We start from the raw sequence: 27,376 nt of genomic DNA on the forward strand, positions 1-27,376 counted from the left end.
GAGAACTGAGTCTGTAATCAGAAGTGACATGCTCATCTAACCTGGTTTAGGATTCTGAGATCTACCCTGGGGGCCTGGATTGGGCCTATAGGTGGTATGCAGTGGAGAGAGGGTTTTAATTTGTGGAATTGTGCAGGCTTGGCTTGGGTGGGGGGGTGTGGGATGGGGTAGAAAAATAAGGTTTTGTCAAGGGAGGGTGCTAACCCTGAACCATCTGCTGTTTTGTTTAGCTGTGAAAGAGTGGCGGCTGGTGGTTGATGTAGAGTATTTGGCGAATAATTATGAACTCAGATAAACTAGAAATGCCAGGGTCAGTCTCTCTTAAACAGTTTGCAAAAATAAGCCCTTAAATTGAGATTTCTGGTAAAATTTAAGGCAAACTCTTAACATAATGCAATTTATTCTAGAATTAAGCGTGGTTCTTCATTACAACATGCATGTGTATTGGATTTATTATATTTTCTTCTAAATTAAATGTAACTACTGTAAGATGTTTAAGTACATTTACTACATTTACTTTGGCTATGTACAGTATAAGGCTTCTGCACTCATTCACACGTGTGTGTATATATAAATAAAGATGGATGAATGGATGGAAATGAATTTAATTTTTTTTTTCCAGAGAGAACACAATAATTCAAAGATCCTGTGGTTCACATCAGTGTTTTTGTGGCTTTTGAAATCTGTTCTTGCATCATTTGTCCAGAAAAGAGGACGCTCTGTATTTTGTACAACTTTCTGCCAATTTATCTTAGCAGCAATCATAAATATAACATTTTTTTATGATTTTTTTTTGTTTGTTTCATAAAGCACAACACTGGTTCAACTGAAAGCACATTTCTTGTGTTACTTTGTTTCTACACACAGACATGCTCCTGCAGACTAATAAGTGTTGTGGTTGTGGTCTGTCCTTAGTTCGGTCTGAGCATGGTATCCGCTATGTGAAGCTGCCGTCCGTTTCCAGTGCGTCCTCTGTGCTGCGGTTTTTGGAGAACATGTGCCAACATCTGGAGAGTGACAGTCTGTTCAGCTCACAGCCATTCAGCCCCTACAGCAACAACACTCGTTTCTACAGCAGAACAAAGTCAGGTGGGAGAATACGTGCATAAAGTCACGTGAAAAATAAATCAGCAACCATATCAATAACAGAGTAGGGTTATTTTCAAGTAGACATACCTCCTGAATCTTTTTACATGAGTCTGTAATTGTATGATGGTATTAGTTATGCTTTTTTTCTTTTTCTTAAGTTTGTAGAGACTTTGTTTTATCCTCTCTTTAAACAGAACCATCGTCCATCACTGAGAACGGCCTGTCTAATGATGACTCCACGAAGGATCGAAGTCACAGCACCCGTCCCCTTCAAAACACATTGGACTACAGAGCAGCAAAGAGGGAGCGTCCATATTTCCCTGGAAACACACAAACGGCCCCACCCCTTCGATGTGTCAGCTCCAACCCAACTGACTCAATAGGTACACACAGACGAGTGGAAGGTGAGTTTAAAAATGCACCAATAGCTGCTGGGGATTTTTTTTTTATTATTATTTTGAACAGTTAATCACAGTGGTACTTTCTAAACTAAGATTTCAGTGTTTAATAAATGTGCACTTTTGTATGTATGTCTTTTAAGAAAAGTGTTAGTTATTGACTAGGTTTAATTTTTCCTCCTGCTCGCATATGGTACAGCAGCTAGCTCAACAACAGGTCCAGACCATATGAAGCAGGACAAAGACGGTTCAGGGAACAATGCTTCTTCCTGGTCAGTTGAAGATGTCATACGGTTTGTCCAGGAGGCTGATCCACAAACTCTCGGCCCACATGTTGACCTGTTCAGGAAACATGTGAGTACCTAGATGAACTTTTATTCATTTTCTAGTTCAGTGCTGTACTAATGTTTTCATCCTAAGTCATCATGACTGATCAAAGTGTTTTGAGAGGAGCTTTGTAATGTGTCCCCTCCTGCTGACAACACACTCCCCTCTCTGCAGGAGATTGATGGCAAGGCACTGATGCTGCTGCGGAGTGACGTCATCATGAAGTACATGGGACTGAAGTTGGGCCCAGCACTCAAACTGTGTCATCATATTGAGAAACTGAAGCAGACCAAACAGTAGAGGATGACAGCATTCTTCTCACTGGCAACCAAACACACAATCCGGGGCGCACTGCAGCATAGATCCACCATGGACTGAGGTCATGTTCCTGGTATTGTTTATGAATATTGGCCTTTAGGAACATGGCAGTAGATTTAATAATTTAATCCTATAAATGTCCAATCAATTTTCAGACTTATATTTATCGCAATATAGAGAAGATTTTAAATCAGAATTTTAACTTTCAGGTTTAGAGAATTCATAGAAAGTACAAGTACACAATAAAATGATAAAACTGATGTATCAAAAGTCAATTTACTTTAACAAAAGAATATTTCCTTTGTCACTTCACTGTCTTTGAAATGCTAGCAACTGCCATTAACAGAGTTTTCTGTTTTTTAATTTATGGACCACAGTGTAAAACTGAATAAGCATACAGCTATCCGTATCGTAAATCTGAACATGGACTGAATTTTATTCATGTATATCTCTTTTTGCCCTAATATAAATTACTGGATGCCACAATTTACAAGTCTTGGTCAATTTAACTCTACACACGTACACAGACAAACATGTTATTTATTTTTTTCTTTCCTTTTTAAACTGTCTTAAATGTAACTTTAAACATTATAAACAAACACTTGTTTCCTTGGTCCAAATTTCGTGGAGGGACATGCTGCGATAAAGGCTGACAAAGCTGGTTTAGGTACGAGCAGTGAATGTCTTGCTGCATTATTTCAGTCAGTGCAAAAGAAAGAGAAAAAGAGTCTGAATGACTGCATCTGTTACAGATAGCTACATTAGTTGCATGCCAGTGAATGGATGAGCACGACTGCTAACAGGTACTGAACAGCAGGAGTGGCCGTTTATGTGAGTTAGAAGTGTTAAATGGGATTTATGCCAAAACTGATAAAGTTGTTTGCTGAAGTCAATCGTGGCAGAAAAAAATTCTTGTCCTCAGACACTTACGTTTTTATTAACAGAGATTATATATTAATGTTAGCAGATTGGGCACCGATTGATTTGAGTGGTGGCAATCTCATTTTATTAACAAAACAAACAAAAAAAAACAAACAAACAAAAAAAAAACCTTTCCCCAGATGTAAATCGGAAGTGCAGCCTGTAGAAGTAGGGGAACTGTTACTGAAGAATTATGTCTCTTTTTTGTGTTTTTCTGCATGCTGGAGGCCAGTGGCAGCTTGAGCACTAGTGGGGCTGTATTGTGCTTTGACAGTCACACAATCAAACACACTTTAGAGCTACACTCACAACTGGAGAGGTGTTTTTTCAATAAAATGAGTGACATCATTGATCGTCAAGTCTTATTGCTGTACAGACAGAATATGATGGAAAACAGTTTTTGTACAAAGTTAAACAAAGTTATTCTTTAAGATATCATTTTGTACTGTAACAAAGTGTATCAAGCATAAATGTAATCATTTTTTTCTGCCTGAAATAGTTTTTGTGTGTGCCATCAAATAACTACCTGCAGGATGATAGTGTGTCTGAGTAATTATTCACGTTTCAAGTGTTCATCTGTTTTTGATTGCAGAAATACTCAGTTTTCTGAACATTTCAGAATAATTTTTTAAACCAAATCATGTTGTATCATGTCTATTGTAGCTGCATTTCACACTGTTGCTCTCCTGTAGTGGTAACAAGTTGATACTTGAAACCGTCTTGCTTTAATGTGAATCTCAGGATTTTAGTAAAGGTTGTTTCTTCTTAGAAAATGTTTCACATCATTAACATTTCATGCTCATTACTACAGCATATAGCGACTGCACAATAACCAATTATGTATATTTTTAATGCTTTGTCATGTATTGCTCTCTAGTGTATTGATACAACTTTTTACTGAGCTCAGTAAGAAATGTTTCTTAAAAACTGTATGTTTGCAATGCATTCACACAATTAAACATTTGTTTACGTCATCCTAGTGTCATCTTAAAGCAATACAACACGTTTCTGACCTTAAAATCCTGCTTCTGACTCGTTTTCATGGTACGTGGACATTCGTTGCACATTCCTGGAGCAGTCATTGCCTTCAGCATCCTGAGGCTGAGAAACTGCACTTCACAACTTTTTTTTCCAGCCTGGAGCATCACGTTGACAGTTGTGTTTTGCTTTATGGCACTGACACGATGGCTGTTTTGGACACAAATCATGACACAATCAGCAAAGAAATGTAAGCGGACATAATTGCAGGCAGTAAGGCAAAGAAAGGGAGAATAGAGCAATGGATAAGACAAGCGTCAACAACAAACTGACTTTTACTGGGTGGATAGAGCTCAGAGAAGAGACAGAATGCAAGATGGGTGTTGAATTAATCTTCATTAAGGGGCGCCAAAGTGCAAAAATGTCCCAACAGTAGTAGTACAGTAGTGTCGCTTTAATCCAATGTGCTGGGTACTTGATTTTTTAAGCTTAAGTTAGTGATTTCCACCCTCTTGACACAAAAGTCTTTAAAATAATACATCTTCATTACCAGTCATTAGTAGCTGCAAATGTCTGACTAGTGGACAGATTTTATTTTTAGAACCCTGGTTAAGAAAATTATCAAATAATTCAACGAGAAAATGCAAATTCCCTTCTCTTTTTTTTTTTTTTTCTTCTTTTTTGTAGGTACATGAGTGTTTTCAATAAGTCAAAATTATAATTTGGGAGTTGGAAAGAAAAGGGTAATTCTGAATGAGTTGGAGAAATGATCAAGAAAAAAGAGCATGTATGAGGAAAACAGTTGCAAATCCTAAATGTCTAGTTTTGAGGGGCTTTTTGTGTGTTTACGTGTGTCCTGGGGAGGTATAAGGCCTTATAAGTCTAAATATCATGGATGTCTTATTTAAAGATATGACAGTCCAATAGGAATCATTGTTCAAAAGATCAGCAAGTTCAAATAGTTCCCCAGCAGCCCTTCAGGACTCATCACGACTCCTGCAGATTACAACTACTACTACTACTACTAATAATAATAATAATAATATAAAATTGGGGAACCTAACCTAGTATGTTAAAATTGCTTTTACTATTTTTATTTTAAAAATGTGTTCAAGTTTCACACTTTTCTGTTTGTAATGGGAACTTGTGTTATTAGTTGATGTGACAGTGGAGCTCTTAATGAAGATGCACAAAGTTGCTGTTTGGACTTTAGCCTAGCGACACGTCGGCTTTAGACCGGGGAGGACAAAGCGAAGTCTTCACAAAACAAGAGTAAGTTATGCAACAACCGACTGGTCAGTTGTTACAATTAACACAAAACACATATTGTTATAGAACTTTTAAGCAGAGTTATTAATATTATCATTATTATTATTATTATTTTATCAAAAACATGTATAAAAATCGAAAAAAAAAAAAAAAAAAAAAAAATTGCCAAAGCTTGCAAGTAATGAAATCAAAACAAGGGGGGGTAGGAGAACTTTATGCGTGTTTGGGTCACAGCGACTATAAATGACGTAGGCTATTCGCAGCAAACGCATGAAATTTTAAACTCTTATTTTTCTTTTTTTTATTCTTTTATTTCCTAGAGTTACAAGAATGGCAGCGGATGCTCTCGTTAGTAGGACTTATTTGGTATGGACGAGCTTTAAACTGGAAGTTTTAAGCATTGCCATGTATAAAATGTGAAAACTAACGTAAACTAGGAATGTGATGAAATTGGATATAAAATAATGAAATTTTCAAGACTGCACAACTGTGTTTTTTTTTTTTACTATATAAAGCAGTCTATTTGTGCATTATTTTTTTCTGACTGTGTTTAAATATTTTTTCTTTTAAGTCATACACACACAACTTATTGTGGCGCACACAGTGTTTTTCAGTTTGCTTCATTTTCATTCACGATGAATCAGAGTTGGATTTTGCCCCAGTTAGGATTCAGAAACTATACAACACTTCAACACTGCCATCTAGTGGAGAGATTCTCTCAATGCACTTTTTTCTGGTAGAGAGGAAATGACTTGTCACACAAGAGGTCTTCCATTTCATTGCAATCACATTTATTGGCTTTTTTTTCTATGCACAGTTACTAAAGCAGCCTGATGAGCTGTTCAAATGAATTCGATATAGAATAATGAAATTTTCACAACTCCCTTCTCCAATTAAATAAGTAAATAAAGACCAAAAGTGTCGCACAGCTTCAAAATATACAAAGGCTTGGAAATAATTATGTAAACTTGAGAAAAAAAACTTTTTGTCTTTTTTTTAATCTTTTATTGGTTTATTTTACAAAAGAAAGAATTTGCAACAGTTTTTTCTTCAAAAACCTATTTACAAATTTGTACAAAAATACAAAAGTGAATCAAATCTGTTAAGTCCTAGCTATTTTTCAACATGGAGCTATTTTTATATAATTACAGATTCTTTTTTTTTTTTTTAATGCTTACATCTTTTTTCTTCTCTGCCAGATATTTTAAAGTCTGTTTTAGTGATATTCCATACTGTACACCTCTGAATAAAAATATCAAGTGGTTGTTGTTATACTTCCCATTAGGGCACAATTGCATACATAATTGGATGCAAGTTGGGAATAAAATCAGTAAGAGCTATAGATACTTCTGATGCTGTATTCCCAAGCTGTCTAGGACTTAAATTTAAGGGGGTGAGATCTGCCTGGCAGCCTTAAAGTCTGCATTCATAACCAAACTGGATAAATAAATCCCCCACCCACTGCTTTTACAAATTAAGGAAACAGCCTTGAAATATTTCTATGGTATCAGTGCCAAGTACAGTACAGAAAAATCACATTTAAAAATGGTCAAATGGTTCAATGGTTCAGTTCAATAATGTGATTATTTGTAATAAATTATATTCAGTAACAATTTGTGAGAATAAAAATATTCAACTGAGTCAAAAGTATACTTTCTGATCAGATCAAACAAACCTTTGTGTTTATGAACTGTTTTTTTTCATGTCTTTTTTTTAATATTTTTTTTATACATTAGTATATTCAAAGTGTTTTGTCCAGATATTTTCTTTTAACATGATCTGCAGTTTCTCCTGGAAAATATTTCTCTCACTTCTACAGGTCCAGCATGACTAGAACCTGGCATCTAAAGTGTTCAGATTCTCCCTCCTAACAGATTCTATATGATTTTCTTTACAGTCTCTTATACCCATGATTGTCCAGTGAGTAGATATACAGTACAAGATAAACCCCTGTGTGTGATCACAACTATACAGAACAGAATAAGCCAGACAGTTTGTACATCTATAGAACACACTATTGAACTTGACATTTGAACAGAAAATACAAAATCTTTTTTCTCATGGAGACATCCTGCAGATAAAAATAATGATTTGTTGGTGTCATTTTCTTCTCCTTTTTTCCCTTTACTTATTGCATGCAATAGAAAACACAACAGAGAAAACAATGGACAGGAACAAGTGCGCTTCAGAAATATGATGAATGTAAAATTCTAATCATTTCACAGCCTTTAACTCTCTCCATCTTACACAGTGTCAGTTCTGCAGTTGAGATTCGCTGAGTATCAAACAGTTGTGTTTTTTTTATCTATCTATCTATCTATCTATCTATCTATCTATCTATCTATCTATCTATCTATCTATCTATCTATCTATCTATCTATCTATCTATCTATCTATCTATCTATCTATCTATCTATCTATCTATCTATCATTTACAATAAAACAGTAATAAGCTTGCTGAGGTATTCACAGAATACAGTGAATGGTTTCTATTGAAGTACGGTCTCTGAACATAAGAAGTGTAAGTGTTGTGTTTGCTGTGGTAGGCAGGTGACAGTTCAAGCTTTTCACTGATGATAGTTTTCTTCTGTAATACACTGGATACTTTATGTAAGCAATAGTTATTGTTAGGATGAGAGAGACTTTATGGCATATTTAAAGCCTTGTGTCGGGTAGGAAAAGCTGCAGCACCGCTATGGGTACTTAACAGAATTTGTAAGTATTTGAAGTATGCTGTCCTTTTGTCCTCTTGTCTCTTCTCTCTTACATTTAGTGAAGGGTTGTACAGAATGGTGGACACCAGCCACTGGGTTGAGCTTTCACCTGTCTTATGCTACTGGGTCAGTGCAAATGAAGGAGAGGCAACAAGGAGAGGAGAACAGTACACTGCTAAGAAATCCACGTGTAATGTCAGTGAGACCTGTTCTTCTTTGCTACACTCAGATTGATTCCCCATAAAATTTCTGCTTGTCATTTTTATATAGATACGAGTTTTTATATTCAGTACAAATATACATATGCATTTCATTATAAGATATATTTTCTTTTCAAGGAATATTCTTAATGAATCATGAAGTGCAAAAAAGAGGTTAGTTCTAGGAAATCGTTCCAAATTAACCTCTAGTCAAACCGACTAAGGACCTTCTAAAGCATTTTCACCGTCTGCACTCAATGGTATATTTAAGTCTGCAATGAAATGCTCTGTTTCCGCTTCATGTCAGCAGGGCAACACTGGCCAGCAGCTGGAAAAGCATTAATCAGTCGAAGAAATATATTTCAAGGTTGGATTTAAAGTATTTGATTGAACTCTGGTGGAACATGGCACAGCTCCATGTACAGGGACTTATAAATGCCCTACTTACAACCACCTTTGTTAGAGAAAGGCCACTGTGCGATTGTCCAAAGTTATCCGTATCTCAAACAAATAGGTGCAAGCCCTTGCTCCTTTTTGTTAGACACTCAAATCCAAGACAAGTTAATTTAGAGGCAGTGTGGTACAGATACCACCCAAATCTTTTGCAGTGAAGGATCCATTATTTTATAATACAAAAGAACCACAAAAATGCTGACAGAGACCAGGATCCAGGGGATGTTTCCACATAAGTCATGCAACATGGTGAAGCATTATCATCATGTTCTGAGGCGCAATTTTACAAAAATACATGCATCATGATATTTTTTGGATATCACTTTTGTGGACAAATATAATATTGGCTCTATTTAATATACTCTTTATACCAGGTCTGCAGATGGAAATAAAATAGATAAGTTGGTTCAGAGTTGAGATGTTAGTAATTTCCACATCGAAACAGACCGTGCTTGTTGGCAGGAATATCGAGTATGGACTTTGTGAAGTCTGGCCGATCCTTTGGGCACTGTAAGTTAAAAGAATATTAAATGTCATAAGAATTTTTTATTTGAATAAGAAAGCAGTTTCCAAATGACACACGCGAACCCACACCATTCAAAACACAAGAAGTAGAAATCTCAGTGGATGTTGTGTGTGCTCATTCATGCACGCAAACTTAGTCTCTTTTCCAGTCATTATCTTTTCTTTGAATTTTATATCCGGGACAGTTCTTTTTTTTTTTTTTTTTTTTTTTAAGAAGACTTTGCAATCAAAATAGGTTTTGCACTTTTAAGGATAGGAACTATTCTTAAGATAGTACAGTTTTATATCCTCGTGGTTTCAGTAATCATCTTTTTATGGTTTAGTATCTAACAACAGTCGGTCACCCTTTGAATTGTATATCAGTAACTGAGTGAATTTCAGGAACAGCCAGATTTTGTATTTTGCAAGAATTACTCCATTGGTCTTGATTACACAGCTACCCAAGGTTATAAAAGGAGAAGGGGCCATGTAAAATGTAGGACACAGCTAAGAATAGATGACATCTTTTATCAGGTGGTTTTAGGATGATCTGTCATCATGGGGGCTCCCATCTGAGTTCTCCGTCTCCCCTTCAGAAATGGCTTGCATGGGGGCTGTGTAGAGGCGACTGCGTGTACTGTAGCGACTGCTGTTTGCAACTGGGGGGATCCGAGAACGTCCCTGTCGAGATGCAGCTGACATGGGCAGGGTTTTTGGGGTGAAGCTCTCAGAGTTTGCCCTTGGAAAAAGGCCTGGTATCTGGATTGGTTCCAGGCCAGAAATGGGGAGCTCTTGAAGTGTAGACGGTGGATCTTCAGCCTGTCTATTGGGCCCTTCCTGTAGAGATTCTCCTGGTGTTTTAGGAGTGATAGGGCTCTTCAGAATTTCTGTGGCAGACATGCGGTAGCTAGAATCAGACCTGCTACCCTTCTTCAGCAACAAAAGTTTAAACTCCTCATTGGATGTGCTGGATTTCTTAGCACTCCGATAGATTGGCACAGGGGCTCGCTGTGACCCAACAGCATTGGCTAAAGTAGCTGGGAAGTTAAGTGGAGGGGCTGGAGGGACAATGCTGGTGGAGACATTGCTGGTGATCACTGGGGCTGTAGGGCAGAGACGGGACTTCACATTTAGGTCTCCTGAATCTTTACGGCCCAAAACCTTTCTCTTGGATCTGAATGGAGAAAGCACAATATAGTGCTGATTAAAATTTACACAATGAATGAATAGATAACACAAACTTAAAAACAACTAACATTTTAGAAGTTTGATTGCCTGTCAAATCTGACAAATAGGTGTACACTGGACGCATTGAATTATAATGACAATATATTGAGTACCAATACATCACCTGTGTATCATTGCAAACAGGTCTTCAGTTGTACGGGTCTTGTTGGGTGATGTGATGATAATATCGTCATCCACTTTGGTGTCATCCATCAGAGGTGAGAGTGAATTATCACTTGGTGTGGAATCTGTGGCACACAACAGACCTATCTCATGTCATCTGGTTGTCTAATCAGTACACTATTTGTGAAATAACAGACTTCTATAATATCCTACATGTTTATTTTTTTTTTTTTCATTCATTTTGGAAAAAGAGAGCTACAGGAGAATTAATCAGTTGAATTTACTTTAAAAGCTTACCTTTGCTAAAGTAATCCTCAGTGTCAGGAGTGGTTGAGTCATCTTTGCTCTCTTGTGGCTGTTGCTGATGGGCACTTCTGGTAGCACCTGATGTCACTTCCCCCTCTTCTTCCTGCACTTCATGTCCTCCTTTCTTTGCATCGCTGATTAGGTAAGGATGCGATGTCTCTATTGTGTTACCAGGCACTTTGACTGGACTAGCCCAGGGCCCTGAGTCTGAGTGGTATCCCCCAGCAAATTCATATGCTGGGGGTGGAGGGTGGTCAGATCGCATGCCTCCTCTGGAACACGCAGCCCTCAGTGGCTCTTTCACCTGCTCTTCTTCTTCCTCCTCCTCATCTTCATCTTCTTCATCATCCTGGGAAAATGAACGTTCCCCCAAAACCCTAAATTCAGAGTGTGCATGAGATGAGTGGGTGAGCCCTCTGAACTCTGCATGAGAGTGGATATGTGTGTGTAGATCCACAGGTGAAGGGTGGGGAGCACGTGGCACTGGTCTATGTAGAGGTGAGCTGTCCTCAGAAAGGTCTGAAGATGGGTCCAGCCGAGTTCTGAAGGCAGTCATAGCCCAGAAGGTTCCAGGCCCATAACGGTCCTGTCTGAGTAGCAGGCTTTCATAGGATGGAGGTCCATCAGGGTGGCGGCCAGGGGGAGTAGGTTGTGAATGTTCAGGGGAGGAGGTGTGGTCGAGACATGGCGGTCTGGGAGGTGGCCTGCGAGGAGGTAGAGGCCTTGCGTTAACAGGTGGAGGACCCCAAGTAGAACTACTGGGAGGACATTTTGGTCTTGTCACTGTTTCTGTTCCACTTGTTTCCTGATGGGTTGTGGAAGGACTCTGTTGATCTGTAGATTGACTAGTAGAATGGAGTGGTACAGAACGAAGGGTAGATGGAGTTATCACTAATAGATTTGAGTTTGGAGTTACTGAAGCAGAGCTTAAACTTGGTAGTGGGTTAGTATTTGGTGTCTCAGGAGCCAACATCTTTGTTCCACTAGCTAAAATATTTGCAATTCTGTGTTTGCTATGGTGGAGTGTGTGCATGTGGTGTGTCCGGTGGGATAGTGTGTGTCTGACATAGCCACCTTGAAGAACATTGAGATCAAGTTGAGAAGGTGGAGGTGGAAAGTCAGGGTCTTTCTTATAGCAGGTCGAAACTGAAGCTCCATCTCTGGGAAAGTGCTGCAAGGAAGAGAGAGAAGACTTCCTTTCTGGTACTTTGGGCTTTCTCTTGCCAGTTGAAGGAGACAATGGTCCTGGGAAGAATGCTGCTGAAGATGAGGGCAAGGTTGATGTTGGAGTTTCTGATTGACTTGAATAGCCACTTGATGGTGACGCTAGGCCAGCCAGTTTCTCAGGTGACCCAAGTTTAAAGTCTCCAGGTGGGAGAGGTGGACTAGTTGTCTTGATCTCTGTAGCCTGGGCATTGGCCTGGTTTGGGGTTTCAGTAGAAGAGGAAGAGCTGTCTGGTGACTTGATACACTCCATGACAGTGGTACCTGTGGCTGTGCTGGAGTTGGACATAGATGTGTACTCACCGTTGTTGGATTTGAGCTCACTATTGTGAAGCCACAGATCTGCATAGTCAGATTGCACTGCACCTTCATCCTTAAAAGAGTGTGTGTCTGCAGAGCTGAAAGACATGGGCTCTACTATGTCCATGGTTTGACCCAGTCCCATACCTCCCCAAGTTCCCAAAGGCTCTGCCACTAGACAGGATGTCTGTAAGGGTTCTGGAGCACCTCCAAGTTCAAGGTCCAGTTCTAGTTTCATATCTGTGGAAGACAAGGTAAGTTCTTGTTCACTAACCATCTTTGGTTGATCTTGATCTGCTTGTGTGTCCGTTCCAACATCAACACTACCACTGGTCTCCTTCAGTGAAGAGGTCCGTTTTGGTGGTGGAGGCTTGACTTTTAGTTTCCTCAGTGGACGACAAGCCCTTCCAAGAGTCATAGTCCCTACATTGAAATCAGCTGAGGGCTGGGAATAAACTCCATGGGATAATGGTGCTACCACAGTGTTGGACTGATCACAATCGGGCCCTGGGTCTGCATAGTTATACATGTATCCTCTGTAATTCTGACTCCCCAAACACTCCCCAAAATTCTGAGAGGATGGGTAGAAACCGTCCATATCAGATGAGTAATGAGAGCCAAGCTCTTTTTCAACATTGCATGTTTTGTCACTGAAACATGTCTGATCTTCTAAACCTTGTTTTGAGCTGTATTCTTGGACAAGTCCATGGGTCTGATTCAGATTCTGGGTTTGGTCTGGGTCTTGGTCTGGATCAGTCTGGTCTTGGTCTGGAGGGTATGTCCACTCCCCCTCACTGGCTGTACTGACCCCTGCATCATCCAGCTGGTCTGTGGCTGAGGATGTAAATGAGCTTGATCTGTGGCCCTGGCCCTGGGGTCTGAGGTCGGAATGGTATGAAGGATCGAGTGAGAATCCCTCGTCAATGGCATTGGGCACAGTGTTGAGTGATAGCTCTGAATCACAGTGGGATGAGCCTGTCAGTGGTGGAGAGGAAGGTGGAGGAATGGTTTCAGATGTTTGTGAGGGGCAGGTTGAACTGGAGCCACTCCAGTTCCCACTTGATGACTGGTGGTCTTCTTTATGGTCCACATGGCTGCCTAAAACTCCTGTTGTAGACACTGAATGAATCGGGCTGCTGAAAGTATCAGAACTGGATGAGATTTCACAGCTACCCATGTCAGCCTTGCGAGGCAGGCGAGAGCGACCCCTCTCCATCCAACCATGCTCTGGGCTCCCTCCTCCTCCACTCCCTCTGTCTCTTTCGCTAGATCGCTGCAACCTTTTTAAGCTTCCAAGTTGCAATGACTCAGGTGCTGCCTGATCATCTGTGCTTTCTTCTTCATCCTTCATCAACATCATCTTCATTCTTGGGCTGGGCCCTGGTGGAATAAAGTCCTCAGCTTCATAAGGTGACAATTCTTCATCTTCATCATCATCATCATAATTGTCATCATCATCATCATCATCTTCATCGCTGTCCAATAGACGTCCGCCTTCCCGTGGAAGGCTACGTGAACGCAAGCGCCCACCATGGACTGAAGCCATGGTGTATGTGGAGTCTGACTGGTCACCCAGGGAAGAAATATTGCCAGTGGAATGGGACAGAGAAGCAGGGATTCCCTGGTGGCAACGTTGAGCTCTAATGCGCCTTCTGGAGGGAGCAGCTGTACCTAAAATGGTCAATCAGAAGAGATGTGTTAGGGACAAAAGGGGATGTTTCTTAATACAGCTCTCTAATTACAGATGTGTACACACTATACCTAGGTGGTATAAATAAATATTTTGAATCAATGGCCCGAGTTCCAGGATGAAAGTATATTGGCAGCTTTCAGATGTCCTGTCATAACATCTATTTAAAATAGATTATTCAAGCATTAACCTAAAACTGGTCACAGCAACGGCAAAAAATTTAATTTAGTTGTCGTTCTGCAAAATATAACCATTTATATTTCTCCATTCTCAGAAACATACACGCTATAAGAAAATCATCTGTCTGGCAGCCAGAGTCACGAGTGTGATGGAGACGGCCACTAATTGAGACGTCTTCTTGACAGAGAGAGAGTTGGTGTGGGTTGGCATGGATGATCACTGTGCGCTCTCTTGCTACAGGTGATTCATCCGAGTCTGAAAGCAAAGGAAAAGAGCAGATCTAATTTGTAGAATATCATATACAAAAAAATTCTTTAGAGAATTACAGTTACGACAAGATAAGCAAATACATTGCTACATTACAAAGCAAGGCAAGGTAAGTTTATTTGTATAGCAGAATTCAACGACCGGGTGATTCACAGTGCTTTACAGAAAATAAGAAGCATAATTTAATATTTAAAAAAACAAAACAAAAAGGAAATAGAAAGAACATTGGATAAAAACTGTATTAAAACATTATCAAGTTTTAAAATTCAAGCTTAAAAGAAACATGCAGATTTGGACATTTAAAAAAAAAAAAAAACTATTGAAATGCAGCAGAGAACAGGTGGGTCTTTAATCTGGATTTAAATAAACTGAGTGTTTCAGCTGATCTGAGGTTGTCTGGGAGTTTGTTCCAGACATGTGGAGCGTAGAAGCTGAATGCAGCTTCTCCATGTCTGGTTGTGACTCTGGGAACTGATAAGAGACTGGATCCAGATGATCTGAGGGGTCTGGTAGGTTCATACTGGGTCAAGGGGTCTTATTTATGTATTCAGAGCTTTAGAGACCAGCAACAGAACTTTAAAGTATATTCTCTGATGGACAGGCAGCCAGTAGTAAAGACCTATACTACTATCACATACCCATGTCCTGTTGTACTCGTTTAGGAATTCCTGTGATCGTCTTCCTTCTCCTCAGCTTTCTTCTCCTTTGAAGAACCGACTGGGAATGGACTAGAGAGCAACGAGCACTGGCCTCCCTGTCAAAACCGACTCCTGCATTTGCAACAGAGAAGCCATTATGACTATAAAAACTAAAAGGTAACGCACTATATAAAGAACCAGTTAAAATTTAGACATACCAATTTTTTCATTTATAAATAAAATAGACAAGCCCAAACTTATACTGATGTTCCTTTGTTGTCTATTTCCATATAGCAGGGGCCCCAAACTCTGGTCCTTGAAGGCCAGTGTCCTGCAGGTATTGAATGCTTCCCTTCAGCAACACATCTGATTGAAATAAAAGGGCCATTGACAGACTTGTGCACAACTTGAACACAAGCTGTTGGAGATACATTTTATTTGAATCAGGTGTGATGTAGTAGGGAAACTGTCAATACCTGTAGGATATTGGTGTTTTAAGGACCGGAGATGGTGATCCCTGCCATGTATTGTTGTCTGGTAATTAGAATTCCTGGTTTTCTTACAGTTAGTCTGTGTTTGACCCCTTGTTTGTACAGTCCGTACTTATAAAGGACAGTCGAGCGCATTGGTTTTTCATTTTTGTTTTTAAGTTTACCTGTGACATTAATTGGGATGATACATGAGGAGATGGCATGAGAATCACCAGGCGTTTTCTGATCTGATGGTGGGATGTTTTCCTTTGACCAGTTTGTCTGTTTATTCTGGGTTAAAGGGGCACTAGGGACTGGAGCCTTGACTATGTGGCCTCCCAAGACCTCACCATTTTCATCCTCCCCTGTCGAGGTAGCCTGCAACAAACAGCACAGATGAGTGAGAATATTAATGGTAAGTTCTAGCACAGGCCCACAATTTCAATTTTAGAAAGTTACAGCTATAGGAACCCTTTACATGGGGAATGTGTACCAAACAATAACTAAAATTCTAGAATTTGTCTAAAGTTAGTGAACATGTAAACAGAAACTTTACAACCACAAAATAATGCAAAGTTACCTAATAAACAACAATTACTAACAGTCATAGTGGATAAAGTTGAGCAATACAAATGCTTAATACCTTTTTATTCCACGGAATGAAGATGCAACCTTCAATAGTGTCAAGTGAGTAAAAGCACTCAAACTATGAAAACAAAATACAACAAAGAAAATCAAAAATGCATGATATAAATAATAAAAACAATAAATAATTCTAAATAAAATAATAGAAGGAAAAAAAACAAAAGGTGACAGATGAATTAAATAAATGTTGTACGGTTAAAAATATTCACTTAACAATGTTCCATCACTGCTTATGCAAATTTAGATGTTCCTTGTGCCCTTTTTCACCCTAAAATTTGAAGATTCGAATCTTTTAATCTGGTACAGTTTCTTACCTTCCTTTGTATTGTCTGAATGTCTGTCTCTTTCCCTGGCCTCTCCTGTTGATACGGAAAACACAAATTAAAACAAATATAATAATGCAAACACAGACAAAATGAGTTAAATCTATTACATATGGAATTAGTGACTGTGCTTACTTTTCTCTGTATGGTCTGGATCTCCGTTTCTCTCACAGTTCTCTCCTTCAGAAGTTTACGGAAAAAAAAAAAATGAGGTCAAGAGATCAAAATTTAAAGAACAGATGGGATCTCAGTAATTGTAAATATAGGTAGATTTGTATAAGAGAACATTTTGAGCAGATGCTGATATGTAACATATACGCAAACAATTTTCTGTTTTACCTTCCTGGGTTGGTAGTCCATCTCTCGTTCTCTCTCTGCTCTTTCTTGCTGCATGGAAACATCAGAGTGACATATTGTCAGTTTAACTCATTTAACACATTTAATATTAAAGAGAGGTGTCAATGAGCAAGAAAATGGATAAAATAAAATAAACTTATCTTTTCTGCCCAAAAACCCATGTGACCAATTCTCTACCTGGTTAGTAGTGAATGTGCTTCAAGCTGATTGTGTTTAAATGTCTAAAGCTGTATTTATACTCTGTTAAAGCATTACCGCCGTATGCTCAGCATAGGTCAGCGGAGGCCTGATGCACACCTCTTCCAGACCCAATGTGCACCCCTGCTGTTACGTGGAAGTACTCCCTTGCAATTTTTTGGATTTCTGGAGCTTCTCACTGAATTTGTGCCTTAAACTATGAAACTATGTGGGGCGGCATGGCTCAGTGGGTAGAGGGTCGTCTTGTAGCCTGAGGGTTGCTGGTTTGATCCTCTGCCTGTCAAGCTCATGTTGAGGTGTCCCTTAGCAAGACACCGAACCCCAAATTGCTCCTGGTGGGTCGTGGTTAACGCCTTGCATGGCAGCTTTCGCCATCAGTGTGTGAATGTGTGTGTGAATGGGTGAATGTGATGTATAATATAAAGCACTTTGGGTAAAAGCGCTATTAAATACAGACCATTTACCATTTAACCACAGAAGAGAAACTACAACACAAAGACATAACTATGCTCAAGTGCGAGAGCATATTTTCACCAGCGTCGGCTACGCTAGCCCTACTTGCACATACTCAGACACTCCTGAGTATAAATCCAGCTTAAGCTGTTTGCTTTCTTGTGATAGAATTGTAGCTGTTCTGCCTTAAAAGTTATGTTAGCCAGAATCTTTAAAGCCTGGAAGTAGAGATGTCTCAGATATAAGGGATAGACAGCAAAAAGTCATATTGTAAACTGTGTCAGAGAGCTTTTTGAATACAGAAAATATATAAACTTGTCTAATAAACTCGTGGACAGGCATCTTTATCAGTACTGAAATCAAGGTAAACAGGATCATTCTTTAAACTTTATATCAACAACATTTATTATATCCTAAAATTCTCCTGCCTTTATATGGAAATTTATAATAGGTTCATCTGTTAAAGCAATACTTGAAACAACATGTTCTCAAAAGCAAACAAACTTATTTATTTAGGGTCATTACAATTCAGGCTTTTAAACATTGTCTGTCTGGTTGTCTGATTATTGTTTATGAGGGCATGGTCGAAAGAAAAATCTTGACAAATTTTGGTTGCATTACAGATCATTTCCTTAAAACGTATAGATTTGCCATTAACTTTGGTGACAGTGTTCTTCTGACTACTTTTATTAATTAATTAAAGGGAACAAACACATCATATGTAATAGGTTTTGTTACTGATCTTCATTCTGCCTCATAGAGTAAACTGTTTTGGGCAAACTGCCTCATTATTGGCCAGTTATGAAATATCTAGGCTTCGAATCATATTGTCACATTGTGTTAACCTTACCGCTCGTGCCAGACGACTCCTTTGTTGCCGGCGGATGGTGTGTGGTGACGGGAAGGTGGGCATAGGGGGTGCCACTGAGATAGAGATGGTCACCCTATTTCTTTCCTGACTTGAGGACAGCTGTTGCTGTAGTTCATCTGTGCAACCCAAACACATACATTTAATTTGTGCACAGTATCCATTTGCACCTGTGCAGCCAAGAAGAACCTGAATCAGCCACTCACCTTGGTGCAGAGCTCGGAGACTGAGTTGAGCATTTCTATGTAGCTCCTCCAGACACGGTGGTCGGGTGCAAGGATGAAACACGTTGTGTTGCTGATGCCATGGAGCCTGATAGTGAGCCGACAGCTTGCTTTCTATATCCAGGTTTGACACAGCTACAATGACACACAACAGAGATGGGACATGTTAAAGGGGAACTTTCTGTGGTAACTTTTCTGTGATTAGATTTTAACTAGAGACCCTCTTGTGTCTCATATTGTCCGTCCATCCATCCATCCACCCAACCACCCATCCATCCTTCCTTCCTTCCTTCCTTCCTTCCTTCCTTTCTTCCTTCCGAAGGGCAGAAACCTATCCCAGCTGCTACTAGGTGAAAGGCACGGTACACCATAGACAGGTACTAAGTCCACTGCAGGACCAACTAAAAAAGACAAACAACCACTCATGCTCACACTCACTTCTCAGTTAACCCAACACGCTTGTTTCTGGACCGTGCAAAGAAGCACAATATTAAACAGTTTTTTTTATGTATTTTAGGCAACAGCCTAAGTTTCAGCTCAGTTTTAAATGTAAAATCTTTATTACTTTTATTTTGCTCCAATGGTACATATTCCAAAACATGTAAAAAAAAATACAGTTAAAATGACTATAAATTAATGACAAACAAATCAATGACAACTTACAGCAATTTCTACTCTTATGTAGGTGTCCTGTTGTAACTAGCCTTTCACAACAAATTAACATCCATCCATCGACTGGATTTATCTCTAAACATCTCCATCTCTTTGTCTGTTCAGACAGAATTTGGGCCTATCCAAGCTGGCATAGAGCTTGGGGTGGGGCACACCCTGGGCAGGCTGCTAGTTCATCAGAGGGCTCACACAATGACAGCCATTCATGTTCATTGACATGGTTAATTTATTATTACCACTCAACCTAACATGCATGTCTTAGACTGTGGGAAGAAAGCAGATCACCTGATGTAAACCTACACAACTGAGAACATGTAAAGTCCACACTGTGTTCCATTGTGCTGCAAATGTGTGAATTATACAGAAAGATATGTATTATTGGTTAAGAAAAAATTTATATATATATGTTTTGAGTCACTGATTACTGCATTGTAAAATTGTATGGGAAAGCTTTAGTTCTGCTAATGGAGAATAAAAGTGTGTTTAGTAAAGACACCGAAATGGAGGGAGGAGAGTGATCCTTACATTTTTCAGTGCACTGGTTGCTACACAATCCCAAAGATTGGAGTCCAAAAACATTTTTTTAGGATTATTCCTTCGCATTTGTAAAACATTAATATTAGTATACTAAAGTAAAATCCTTTCAGCCAGCACCTCAGATGATTATCTGAAAGTAAACCGCAATGCCCCAGATCCAGACCAGGTTTTACAGTTTGCCTGTAGCTAATACACTGGTCACATTAATATCTGTGAACACATAAAAGTATTCCAAAAAAACACAATCCTATAAAATCAGTTGCAAAAATATATTTTTTTATTGTAAATGTGATTAATAATTATGCTCCACTTTTCTTTTATTTGCAATAATACTCATGACAAAGTGATGATATGCCAGCAGATGGCAGCTAAAACCACCTCTAAAACTGCACACACCTGCAGATTACTGTAAATGTCTGTCCTTTATCTTTATTGACACTAAAATATATTTTAGAAACCTCTGTTATCATCACTGAGATAGAAGTAATAGTCTCTAAGTTATTGTGAGCAGAAAGAAGGAGACTGATTATCCATTCCTCTGTTCACAGTGCTCCTTTAGCCTTATTCATGAATCCTATTTACCCTCTTTTAACTTGATATTCAACAGGCAATTGTGTCCTTGAAAGCCACACTATACATCAGTAACCAAGCAACCTTTCATTACTCATCAAGGCTTTTACTTTCCTCCAATGAAATTAGTGAGCTCAAATCAGCAGCTATTGCCTGTTTAAAATGCAAGATTAAAGAAGCTCATTAACACAAAACAAACACTTACACAGTCAGAATTTGCATGCCACTCCTAATCTTTTTTAACATTAAGGAATATTGTAACTTTGAAATAAAAACAAGGGATAATTAAACTAAAATAAATATGCCAATCTGTATTTGAGAAAAAAGTTGAATGCACAAATGTTTTAATAATGTATTTTTCACTTTATAACCTAATTTCTATTCTAAAACTTGGAATAATGATTTAAAACAATTGGAGATCATTATGTTATTGTCATAGAGCTAATAATAAACTCACCAATAATATGATTTATTCCAACTGTTCTCACAAAATATCTCTAAAAAATTATTCTCATTTAGTTGGAATATCCATATTTTACCACAGCTGATTTCCAAATTGTGTCACTATTATAAGTGACTTTTGTACTTGTTTCAGGTTGAGTTTCAAAGTGAACACTTCAGCTGTTGAATGTTGAAGGTGTAGCCGTCAAAACTGCCCATAAATCACTCTGCATAGTGAAGCTCAAATGTCCAAATTAAGTTGCATTAAGACAAGGGAGATTTTGTTGCTAACAAACTGATAGAATGATTAATTTAGACTTAGTTATTAAGTTTTCAGCCACATAAACAAAGTCATTCTTTCACAACTACCTCAGGCAAGTCTAATTAAAAATCAACTTGACTGTCATTTCTACATAAATGGGATCTACACAGGAATGAAATAACATTTCTACAACGTGTTAATGGCACACAAACTAGAATATCAAGAAATGTATGTATATATATATATATATATATAAATGCATTTGAAGAGTCTAAATGGTTAGTGTAAAAATGGGGCAGTTTTTTACAAAAAAGATTGCCCAACGTATCCAACGTACTCAAGTCAGGAGTGATGAGGAGTCTAGATGAGAGCAAAACATTGTGAACAAAGAAACTGACTCAACCTAGATTGGACACAATTACCTTGATGAGTGAAAACCATCACAAACAGATTTACCATAGTGTTTACCAGTTTTAAAACTAATCAAACTAACCAACAAAACAGTACACTACCAGATATTAACTCACACCTTGAGATTTAGATAACCATTTACATCCAGCTGAGACAAGCTTGAAATACAAATCTATATTCACTTAACAGTAGTGTCTGTCCTTTCAGATAATTTTACTTTTACCCATTTTCATATTCAGTGTGTTCTTCATCTTCTCCCCCAGTCCTTCTGTTTGCAGGTGCTGTGTCAGCAGCTTGCAGTGTCTTCATTAAGAATTTCATACAACACCAGCAATGGCATCAAGAGAGGAGAGGTACAGTGATAAAAATAAAGAAAGGTAGAGTGGAACAGAGAAAAGAGTAATGTAGTAGAATTCTGGGCTTTAGGGCTTAACATTAGCAGATTAAAGCTAATTCAGAATAATAAATGTTTATGGTTAATTTTTGTATGTACTTGCAAAATTTGAATTTTGTTTTTAAAAACTGAGGAATGGGTCTGATTGACATTTACCTTTTTAGATTTATGCTGGATGGCTATGTTTGGTATTATTTACTATGTCTTCTTTAGCAAGGGAAAAGGCTAAAGCGTTTTGAAAAAAATGTCTGCAAGTAAAACATATGTAATTAAATTGCTCAGCAGTGTTGAATAACAGTTGAATAAGGAAGGGATAGAGTGGGAACCTTATGAATGTATCATGTAGTGACAAGTACTGTATATCGTAGTACTTAAGCATGTGACTGAAATACACTAGAAACGTCTATGACTGAAGCTACCATGCATGACTGACATTGTACTGATATTACAGCTCTTCCAAGATCAGGAAAGCTTTATTGTTGGCTCTTCAGAATTCTCAGTTTTTACCATCACTTGTGCTCCCTATTTTCTTGTTTAGCTAATTGTTCATTTCTCTGTATTTTGCAACATTTTTATTCACCAGGTTTTTTACTTTATTTATTCATGTTGGAATTTTTTCAGTTACTTTGTTTTTACTTTATATATTTTCTTTTTTTTTGCAGAAGTCATGTCATTCTATACTCTGCCAGGCTTTCTGTGATAATACAGTTACAGAAATAAAATTTTTAGGTGTTATTGTAGACCCTAATCTAAACTTGAAATCACTTATAAATTATGTCAAAACCAAGATGTCAAATTCTATTGGAATACTGAACAAAGTAAAGGAATATCTGTGTCAGAAATAACTTTTTATTCTATGTAACTCAATGATTGTTCCATATATGACCTATTTTGTAGGGATTTGGGGAAGCACTTATTACACAAAAACAAATTCTGTTTTCTTTCTGCAAAAGAAGGCCATATGTATAATTTGTAAAAAAAAAAAGTATTGTGAACCAACAACTCCATTATTCATTCAATTACACATACTGAAATTCAGAGAACTAGTAGATTACAGCCCTATTGAAATGATGTACAAAGTTAATAATAATCAATTGCCGTTCTGTATACGGAGGCTGTTTAAAAAGAGAGAGAAATGTTATGAACTTAGAGGAAATTAAATGTTTAGCAAACCCAAGGTACGGACAAATGTTAAGTTTCATTGTATATCTGTAACTGGTGTCAAACTGTGGAACAGTTGTTTTGATGATTTAAAAATGAGTTCTACTTTGAAATCCTTTAAAAGAAAGTCCATAAATGATAATGAATAATAATAATAATAATAATAATAATAATAATAATAATAATGAAGTATCGTGATAAATGAAATGCAAAAGATTTCATGGGTAATTTTTACATGTTGTTCTTACTATCAATTGTGGTGATGATGTAAATCTTTTTTTCAATGTTAATTTAGTTGATTATGGTAAATTCGTAACATTGTTTTAGTAATGGGTAGGCACTTTATAAGCTATTAGCTTCTGCCTACACCTTTTTTTTCATATTCTTTCTGCAATATGTTTTATTTACTTTCACTATGCCAAAATAAATAAATAAATAAATAAATAATCACTTTTTAAATGACATCTCACCATGCCCTCTTCTATCCTATACCATTTTTAGAAAAAAAAATTCAAACAAATTTTTTATCTCTATGAACTCAAGCTTAAATTAATAAATGAGTTAACAGTAGATGAGACTAGGAGACTTCTGACTGTATACACCTGTATTCTCATGTTTATCTAATTATTTAATCTCATTTTTCTGCAATGATTCTTTTCTTCACTTAGTACTTTATTATATAACAAATTGACTTTTTTGTGCAAACAATTTTTTTTAAAGTATGAGGCAAGGCACAGCACACAAACAATAAAAGCAAAACTGGTGGTGCAAAGAAAGCATTAAAAAGTAGGAAAAGGCAGAAAAAAATCAGAAATAAATCATGATAAAATCATAAATTAAGTTAAAATTATTAAAAGCAAATTGGGACCATTAAGCCACGCCTAACAGCCTGCATGGGAAATTCTTTGCCAGTTCAAGTCTATTCTAAACTTGTCCAACAGCACAAGTTGATGTACAGACAGACTACAATGGTATGCAGAACATGAACGTTTCTGTTTTTGCATGTGGTTTTTCTCGAGTAAAAGAACCAATAACGCTTTAAAGCTACTGAACTAATTTTTTGCACAACACATTGCGACAAGACTTTGTAATTTCTTGATTAGCTTTAAGCTGTCATATCGTTTGGTTGGAAATGGTAGTCAAAACTTAGTTATGTCCAAAAGGATTATGGTTAAGGCTAAAATGAATTATTTTACCATGTAATCATCACAATCATGGTTGCCATTTTTACCTTTTAGAAGCAGCTGAACTAGGGCAGGGCGATATGAACCAAATCTTATATCTCGATATTTTTTACCTGAATCACGATATACGGTATATATAGATATAAATTGTCCAATAACCAAAGAGACAGTACTAATTTACAGCCCTCACTGCTAAATATACTTTTATTAAAGATCAGCAGCACATGTGCATTGAAACAGCTGACTGAAATTAAAGTACCTTTATATTAAATTAAATGCTCCTAAAACAAAATAAATTAAAAATACTTTTCAATGACCATAACAAAAATACAGCTGTAGAAAATGCAAAAGAAAAGATGCTTTTAACTCAAAACAAGCTATCTCGATATAAACGATATTCCCTCCTATATTGCGTCTGATAAAGTCTCGACATATTTGAAAATCTCGATATATTGCCCAGCCCTAAGCTGAACTCATGACCACGGGAGGTTGTATGTTCTTTACATGTAGATACGATCTCTATGTGTCTGCATCCACATATGAAACACAGACATGTTCAGGGGCTTTTTGAGCATCTGGATAACCCTACCAATTTCTGAGATACACATTGAAGGGGTTTCCTAAGGGTCTAGTAAATCTAGTGATGGGTAAAATACAGAACATAATTTCCCAATCGGGATTAATAAAGTAAAATTTATCATAAAATGTTGAAGTTCTTGGCCACAATAGGGAAATGTATATTTGGGACTTTAAGCTGTGAAGCACTATCATGCTTTGTGCTTGTTTTGGAGCAGTGGTAGGGGTTAGATTCCCTCTGTCACATTTTACTAACAGAGGGAAGCGTGTATTCAGTTAAAAAAATAGTTAAAATACAGATAGCTAAAGATGAACACAGAATGGCCCCTATAACAGAATCAAAAAACACCCAGTTGATTACTTTAAGAGTTACAAGCTGAAAATTTAGCCATGACGCTTTCAAACATTTGATCTTAACATTAAAATCTGTGAATAGACCTCAAAAGAGCACCGTGAAGCTAATGAAAATGCTTTGGTTGGTTTCCATGGATATTTTTCTCCTCACATGTTCAGTGTATGCAGATGAACAAAATAAAGAAAATTAGGAGGAGAACTTAGAGAGACATGGAAAGAACCTCTTTGTAAAAGAGCTTTAGGGCTATGCTGCTCTCTCATGGCATTATAATACAGAAGCAGATCCATTAGTCAACATTTGAGTGGATAGAAGAAGTTTCACGTGAACATATTTGACTTTTTGAAGTGCTGAAGTTGGTTTGAATTTCTTTGGTCAGGAATTATAAAGACAATTGAGCCCACATACAGAAACAAGTAGCATTAAATATCTTTCATATATATGGACTAAAATTGATCACATCCATATTAATCTACTGAATCACCAAAAAATCACAGTAGTCTGAAAGACTAAAATTTTTAAACGTATGTGTTGTTGTCCAGGGTCATCTCGTTGATCATCTCAGTAAAGTTTAAAATCTATCATGTTTAGCAGGTTAGTTATCGACCAAGAAATATAAAGACATTTTTTGTAGCTTATTAAAATAAGTTAGCTTATGGATCTAATATTAGTTGGTGTTTTTAAACAAATCTAGAAGACTGGCTAATGTAGATTAGATGGTTTCTAAGATCAACATACTTCTAAGTAAAAAGAGCAAGAACATCAACAACACAACCTCAAAACTGAAAATCAAATTATCGTATGATAGTTAAAAATACAGCAACCATAGCTGACAAACATTGCTCTTATGTAATGTACAGAGGGCAAACTGTAGTGTAGAGCAAGATGTGCTGACAAACTACAAAAGATATCAGAATATAGCACAATAATCCATCACAGTTGCAACGAGAAGCCTGATTTAACACAGCCTTTTTCTCTTTCTGTCACAGATATATGATTTTGTATCTCCCTCTCTCTTTCTCTCTCTCTGGTCCAGATGTGAATGAATGTAAGTCATTAGTAGAGAATGTATTAGGGTGTATCTGGGTCAGTCAGCACACTCCCTATGGCTGTAGCTGCAGAATCTTGTCATAGCGGACAGCTGTTATATAAGAAACACTAGCGAGCTAGTTCTGAAATGGAAAATTGTGTGGTGCTGAGTTCTCATTTGCATGTACGTTGAGCATTTTTTAGCTAAGATTTCTCTTTGCAAATGGGCATTTCTTTTACATTTTTACACAAGTTTAGGATATTTAAAGTACACTCTTATAAACCCCTTCAAGGAAAAATATTCTGATGTGCTTTGTTAATATGGAGACAAACTAAATAATTATGGAAACAACAGAAGCACCTACATCAGCTTTAAGTTTGACTGGGTTCGCTTCCCTGATTTGTTACTCCCCTGACACGTGTCCATCACAATGAAGAATGCACTTCCCTGTGCATGTGCATGGTCATTTGATTACACCTTTTTTTTTGCATATTAGTAAAGTGATTATAACATAAACATTGCTAAAATTCTTATTTGGATTTGATCACTTTTACTATAAAATACTAGCGGGTCTTGTTCTAGAATGGTGCTCACACCATGAACCAGCTTAAACCATTTTTATCATGAAGAAAAAAAAATCAAATATCAGCAGTATGTGTGAGTCTGTTGTCAAAACTCCTCAAACTTTGTCTAAAACAAAACTTTTAGTTCAACCTCTTACAGGCTCAGAAGACAACTGTTCACAAAATACATTCAAATCACTTAATGCCTTTCAGAGATCCCATCTCAAAAATTTTACCCTGTCAGACTGTCATACAGCCTATATTTCAACATTTTGCTGACTTTTTAGCTCTGCGTCTAATAAGAAAATGAATCAGTCAGCTAATTAAGTTGACTGCATTTACATAATGAAATTAAGCATTGTTGCTCAAGACTATACATTACTGCCGATCTAATAAATTTGGAAACTTTGTGATTTCATTGGCTGTGTAATTTAAATCCTGATTATCTTGCTAAAATGGCATGTTACTAAAAGACAATGACAGGAACTGAGAATGAAATCCTAAAGATACACCCAGATGTTGTAGACAGTACCTTTGGATCGTACAGGGCTGCAGCCAA

At 37.4% G+C, this 27,376-nt stretch overlaps 2 protein-coding genes across 6 annotated transcripts in view; one reads left to right on the forward strand and one right to left on the reverse strand.

Moving 5' to 3' along the window:
• Positions 1–4,027, forward strand: part of scml2 (Scm polycomb group protein like 2) — a 28,364-nt gene extending 24,337 nt beyond the window's left edge. For 4 of the 5 annotated variants that reach the window (XM_041982297.1, XM_041982316.1, XM_041982306.1 and 1 more), the window contains 4 exons: positions 916–1,089; positions 1,284–1,493; positions 1,687–1,841; positions 1,989–4,027. In XM_041982297.1, the coding sequence (XP_041838231.1) occupies positions 916–1,089; positions 1,284–1,493; positions 1,687–1,841; positions 1,989–2,114 (665 nt within the window). In that variant the 3' untranslated portion in view covers positions 2,115–4,027. The remainder of the gene's footprint in view (positions 1–915; positions 1,090–1,283; positions 1,494–1,686; positions 1,842–1,988) is intronic. The other variant, XM_041982323.1, reaches the window with a different exon arrangement.
• A 5,327-nt stretch (positions 4,028–9,354) lies between these two features.
• nhsb (Nance-Horan syndrome b (congenital cataracts and dental anomalies)) overlaps positions 9,355–27,376 on the reverse strand; it is a 53,813-nt gene continuing 35,791 nt past the window's right edge. The window contains exons 2-12 of the mRNA XM_041982972.1: positions 18,647–18,799; positions 18,423–18,559; positions 16,904–16,951; positions 16,700–16,744; positions 16,556–16,600; positions 15,782–15,974; positions 15,127–15,258; positions 14,324–14,476; positions 10,819–14,022; positions 10,523–10,664; positions 9,355–10,345 (exon numbers count right to left, since the gene is read on the reverse strand). Coding sequence (XP_041838906.1) covers positions 9,712–10,345; positions 10,523–10,664; positions 10,819–14,022; positions 14,324–14,476; positions 15,127–15,258; positions 15,782–15,974; positions 16,556–16,600; positions 16,700–16,744; positions 16,904–16,951; positions 18,423–18,559; positions 18,647–18,799 — 4,886 coding nt within the window. The 3' untranslated portion in view covers positions 9,355–9,711. The remainder of the gene's footprint in view (positions 10,346–10,522; positions 10,665–10,818; positions 14,023–14,323; positions 14,477–15,126; positions 15,259–15,781; positions 15,975–16,555; positions 16,601–16,699; positions 16,745–16,903; positions 16,952–18,422; positions 18,560–18,646; positions 18,800–27,376) is intronic.

The sequence above is a fragment of the Melanotaenia boesemani genome, chromosome 1, assembly GCF_017639745.1.
Source record: "Melanotaenia boesemani isolate fMelBoe1 chromosome 1, fMelBoe1.pri, whole genome shotgun sequence".
Lineage (NCBI taxonomy): Eukaryota > Metazoa > Chordata > Actinopteri > Atheriniformes > Melanotaeniidae > Melanotaenia > Melanotaenia boesemani.